Source organism: Carex rostrata, chromosome 11 (assembly GCF_964058835.1).
Source record: "Carex rostrata chromosome 11, lpCarRost1.2, whole genome shotgun sequence".
Lineage (NCBI taxonomy): Eukaryota > Viridiplantae > Streptophyta > Magnoliopsida > Poales > Cyperaceae > Carex > Carex rostrata.
Genome location: NC_135928.1, coordinates 7,084,232 through 7,090,231, shown reverse-complemented (window position 1 = coordinate 7,090,231; position 6,000 = coordinate 7,084,232). Strand labels below are relative to the sequence as shown.

At 33.4% G+C, this 6,000-nt stretch overlaps 1 protein-coding gene across 1 annotated transcript; it reads right to left on the bottom strand.

Annotated features, from left to right (window-relative positions):
* Window positions 1–1,079: 1,079 nt before the first annotated feature.
* Window positions 1,080–3,686, bottom strand: LOC144562446 (thioredoxin M1, chloroplastic-like). The gene is made up of 2 exons (XM_078311675.1): window positions 3,316–3,686; window positions 1,080–1,560 (listed from the first exon to the last, which is right to left on the bottom strand). The coding sequence occupies exons 1-2, from the start codon at window positions 3,548–3,550 to the stop codon at window positions 1,247–1,249; spliced, it is 549 nt and encodes a 182-aa protein (XP_078167801.1). The 5' UTR covers window positions 3,551–3,686; the 3' UTR covers window positions 1,080–1,246.
* Window positions 3,687–6,000: the final 2,314 nt, after the last annotated feature.

Here is a 6,000-nt window from a genome sequence, read left to right as displayed (position 1 = left end):
AGGGAACACGAGAGAACTGCTAGTTTCCATTCCATCTCCGATCAGCAAGAAAAGAAGGAAGAGACGACACCAACAACTTTGCATAAAGGAGCGGCAGGGCAAAAAAGAAAAGAGGCGAAGAAGAAAGAAAAATTGTCTTATCCAGATGGATCTCAAAATAAAGAGCATTTCAATATGGAGATTACTGTGACGTTAGATTTACAAGCTTGTTCTTGATAATCATCAACTTTGATCTGAGAATAATGGAGTTTCATTTGCTTTTGCGCCTGGATTTAAGTGATAGACTTGGGAGAGAAAGTACAAATAATAATAAAAAAAGAACTGGTTCTTAAGGAGCAAGGGTAAAATTGTCCAGAAAATCTTTAAAAAAGGCTCCAAGGAGGGGTCGGATCTTCAGGCGAGGGGTATCCTCCTTAAGCCAATTCACTAAGGAGCTCTTTTATTCTTACCTAAGGAGTGCTTGTTCGGCAGGATTAAGAGAGATTAAGGCTAAAGGAAGCCTAAGAAAGTCACGCCGAACAGGTACGATAGGTTTTATTAATTAATACATGGCATATTGCTGTTTTTGGCTCTATTATGGTGCATTGCACGAATTAAAAACTGCCTGTCAAAATGTGTATCTAAAGTAGATCCTAAGAGCAATGTATCAAATTTCGTTGAATATAATAATTGTTGTTGACGATCGATTGCCATTATATTAAACTATTTATTGTCAAATTGTTAAAATATATTACTGAGATTTTTAAGTTGCACTAATTTTTATTTTTCCATTTTATAAATTATTTTTCTAAGTAAAAATATTATAATTTTGATTTCTTTTAGTTTTAAGAAATTTGAGTATATCATGTGTGACAGCCCTTCTTTAGTTCAATTTAATCACGATTCACGGGTGATGAATTTTGGGGGCCGGCTATGCCAAGCAGCCAACCCCGGCCCAAATTTGAGGTGCTATTTTCATTTGCAAATGGATCCTAATTAAGATCATTTCTCAGATAAGTATATATTCTACCCGTCAGATAAAACAACCTTGCGAAAAAGACAAAAAATAAAGAAAAGACAAATAATAAAGACACTACGCAGGATTCAGCAATGTCATTAAAGTGGAAATTCTCATGACAAACATCATTTATTAACATTACAAACCAGTAAAAATATCCCAGCAAGTCACAACTATCAACACCAAGGCTGCGGAGTGCAACAGAATAGCCTTACAACTTTCTAACATCCATGAAACAGTCTATTTTTTCTATACAAATTTATCAATGCAAGAGGTGAGAGTTTTCTCCGGTACAGCTCCAATCACTGCATCTTTCTTCTCACCATTTTTGAATATCATCGTGGTGGGGATGCTTCGAATACCGTACTGGGTTGCAATGTCAGGGTTCTCATCAGTGTTGAGCTTGTAGCACTTGAGCTTACCTTCATAATCCTTTGAGAGTTTGCCAATGACCGGATCGATCATACGGCAAGGACCACACCACGAAGCCCAGAATTCGACCAAAACTGGTAGGTCAGAGTCAAGGACAAGAGATTGCCATGTCGCTGTGGTTACATCAGGAACTGCACACAAAAGGAAGGATTTAATTTGCTTATCAGAACTTGTCAGAAAATATTAGAAAGTGGCATTTTACTTGTAATTGTTGCAAGCAACTGGCACATAGTAAAGATACTGGCAGGGTACCTTGAGGTATGTACATCCGGACTTTTCTTAAAAATCTTTTTTTTTTTTTACATGCATTCTACTTTTTTCCTTTAACCAATTCTCAGAGAATAACAAAGCCACTGCAATCTTATACATGCTCAAAGCTTTCATTGGGGCTCTCAGAGAGCCCCCTTATAATTTAATCTCTATTTGACTTTGATATGTGCATTCAGTAACTCACAACTAGAACCGGACCAAACCTAACTGGTCAATGGCTCGATTTCAGCAAATAAAACTACTAGCTCCACAGGAACTGTTGGTTACATAAATTACAAGCATGACATATGAGAGCATGAGCAATAGACGGATACGACAGAGGTAAATATGAAAATAACAAAGTCTCCTTCCAACAACACTTGTGAAGTCAAAATACTATGCTATATTTACCCAAAATTGCAAATACCTGGCTTAACATTCAGAAGGAAGACATTAACTTGCTCTATAGTATAACGTATTGGTATGAACATGCTTTATAAAATGACAGGAACTCTGGCATTAGAGGATGAGTTTAGGAGTCTCAGAACCAAGAATGAGACGCTAAACACATTCATAAAGAGCTTTAGTATACATGGCCTAAATATCAGTCAGATTCATAATGAAATCAAATCTTCTATGCACGGTTTAAATAATAAAGAAGAAACGCAAAAAATCAACCAACACCTAATATAGCTACAGAAACAAAACCATAAGAAATTAGTGTGAATTACTTGATGCCGTTGACAATATTGTCCAAATATAAAAATTGAGAGGTGTTCTTCACCATTGGGCGTCTATCAAATTTAGCCAATGATTTTTTTTTTTATGGATGACCAAAAAAAACTTCAAATTGGATCAACATGCTATTGTCCAAATGATGGAAAACACATCTACAATTTCAACCTCCTTTTATTTTTCCAATGTTCGATGATGGTTGTTAGAATTGTCAAATGGATGTTCACCAAAATTTCACATAAAGAGTACATAAGAATGTACTTGCTCGATCGAATATTCAGATGAAACCAATGGAGCCATGAGCATATATAAATGCAGCAAATTTCAATTCCAGTATGAATTATTACTTAATTGACAAGCCAGATAAAGATGTAGACAGAGATAAGCCGTTTTGCGTTAATTTTTATCCTTAAGCTAAAAGAGTTGAATATATCCCCTACAAAAACAGCTTACAAAACAACTGGTTTAGTATTTGGCATTGACTTCCTTGTAGCATATATATAATTATATATAAATAGGAATCATATATAAATTATAAATATATTTATAGACTCTATTTATTCTATATAAATAGAATATAGTAAATTTTTAAGATTTGCATAAAATGCATACTCAATGGTGAACAATGTATGCCTATATGGCATGAGAATTTATTCAGAAACAATCAATTTTTTTATAGCAAAATAGGGTAAATTTTTTAATTTCTTATTGTTGTTTATTTTATTTTATTTTTATTTTTATTAAATATATAATGAATTGGTTCAAGTCCGAACGTCAAACTTTTTTACTTAACACACTCTGACCTGGAAACAAATTTCAGCTATTAAAAAGTGGTAAGCATAAAGCATCTAAACAGCACAGGAGCAGAAAAAAAAAGATCGGATTAACGAGCATCTATCTACCTGAGATTGCAGCTTCCTGGCCCTGGACCTCGCACACCACATCTCTACGGCGAATAGGCCTCGATCGGGCCGTTGATCGAGCGGATACCGTGATCCGACGGCATGGTGAAGCCCTGAGTCCGTTGAACTGCGGGAGGGTTGCCTGAGGAGCGGTGGCAGATCTCGCTGAGGTGGTAATGTTTAGAACGGGACGAGAACCCGGGATTGCGAGGGTTTCCAGGATTATTGTCGCCATGTCGGGGATTGGTTACAACTTACACTGAGTGAATTTGGGTAGACAAAGAGAGGGAGGCTGCGAGAGCGAGAGAGGGTGAAAGGGATTTTCTTGGTAAGTTTTGGAACTGAGCGGATTGGGACAACAGAAATAGAGAGAATCGGGCACGTCAAGACTGCTGTGTTATTTAATTCGTGTCCTCTGAGTTACCTCAAATTTTTAGTTTATCTTTGAACCGTATAATTTAAATCCGCACGAATATTAAAGTATCCCGTGCCTAAGAGGAGTGGTTTGGATTCTGATCGAATAGTCCGGAGATAAACATAAACAGTGCGTTAATGCAGAGGCTGCAGATTCGTGTGGTACTGGTATCTTGATAATCTTGTTATATCCAAAGGGGATAATCCGTCTTCGACTTTTCGTTACCTGAGTTAACTCATAATTTTGAGTTCGGATCCGGCCCGGCCAATCTTCTTTAGCACGAATATTAGAATTTTCTTTATAAACCATAATTAGAAAAAAAAAAAATTATGAAACAAACATTATTACTTTTTTTTTTTTACAAAAACTATAAGAATCGAAATATCATTTCGGTTCCGACTTTTCTTTGAACCAGAATAACATTTTGATCCCAACCGTTTTTACAGATTTTGAAGAAAAATACATTGAAAAATTATAAAATAACCGGAGACTGAATTGTCATTTCGGTCCCAATATATATATATATATATATATATATATATAATCATGTTAGTTTCATAAAAATCTTTTTTCTAATTATGGTTTATAAATGAATTCCCGAATATTAGGCTCTATCCATTTCATATTGAGTCAGATTGTTCCAAACTCTGATCGGACAGTCTGAATCTTAACTCAAAATTTGAGTTACTTCAGAGGATCCGTCGAAATTTATTTTAGAGATGCTAACTATTTATTATTTAAAAGTTGTCTCTTTTTTATTCAGCACAAAGTTTATTTTTATTTTTTTAAAACATGTATGATTTAGTTTCAAATGTACGAAATTTATTACCTTTTGAGCAAAAAAAATAATAAAGTTTACATTGACAAAATTCTAAATATTCTTTTTCCAACAAACAAAATCATTATTTTTATTCTTTCATTTCTTGGTTGCTAAGGTTTATTTATTTCATACTAGTGCATGATTTGCTAAGTTCCTCTTACGGGCGAATATGTTCGTATAATTACGGCCGTAGTGAACAAATCAGGGTTTTTATTTAAAAAATTGATTCTGATGATCTTGCAATATAAAATTGATTAAAAATGAGAATACACACGGAAATGTATTTATGCGGAATTTTATGAATAGTATTTGTTGCATCAATTTTATGACACTTAAAAAAAAATCTGATAGAATTTTGACAATTTTACAATTCCCAGTGAAGTCTAATTTAGTCGGAAAAAAATAAAAGTAGACAACCCATAAACACTAAATAGATATTTTAACATAGTGAGGGTTCAAATGCACCCAAATTTTTGTGCACTCAAATGCATCCTATTTTTCAAATCTTTTTTCTCTGTTTTCAAAGTCCGAATAGTCAATCCGAACCGTTAGATGTGATCTATATATTAAGATGTGCTTGGAGACCAAATTTTGTATTTTTTGAATTTTTTTTACTATTTATTAAACCACTTTGAAAATCGCTGATCCAATGGTCCAGAAAATGTATAATAAGCGATTTTCAAAGTGACTTAATAAATAGTAAAAAAAATCCAAAATATGTAAAATTTGGTCTCAAAGCACATCTTAATATATAGATCTCATCTAATGGTTTGGATTGACTATTCAGACTTTGAAAACAGAGAAAAAGAATTTAAAAGATAGAGTGCATTTGGGTGCATTTGAACCCTCCTCTTTTGTATAATATATTTTGTATCTATTTTATTAGCACGTATTATTTATAGTAGTTGTACTAAACACATAAAATTTATAAGTTAGACCTTGTTCATGAGTTTTGACAATTGTCTAAGAGTTAACATTAATAATGAGCAAAGTAACGGTCATTTTTATTAATATCCTTAAAAAAAAATTAATTTTAAAAATACCCCCACATTAAATTTCTTTTTAAAAATGCCCCAACCGCCAGGCCCACGGGCGGCCCAAAACAAAAGCGGACCGCCCGTGCCACTGGCGGGTCACTTTAACTAGCGGGGCGCCCGTGGCACGGGCGGTTCACTGTTCACATTTTATTTTTTATTTTTTTATTTATTTTTTGTATTTTGATTTGAATAATTTTGTAAAAAAAAAGTTTTCTTATTTATAGTGTATGCCAAAAAATAAAATATTTAATATAAGTGATGTCGTAAATTTTTATAACTTTGATTTTTATTTTTTTGGTGAACTTTGATTTTATTTGTCAGTTGGATATCACAAGTCTAAATATAACACTAATTAAGGACTTGACATTTGTTCTGGTTTTTATAATATATGTATAATATACACATATACATAT

Coding starts and splice junctions, on each gene's coding strand:
- LOC144562446 (XM_078311675.1), bottom strand. CDS start 3,550: ATGGCGACAATAATCCTGGAAACCCTCGCAATCCCGGGTTCTCGTCCC. Junction 1,561..3,315: donor CCAGGAAGCTGCAATCTCAG/GTAGATAGATGC, acceptor TTTTGTGTGCAG/TTCCTGATGTAACCACAGCG.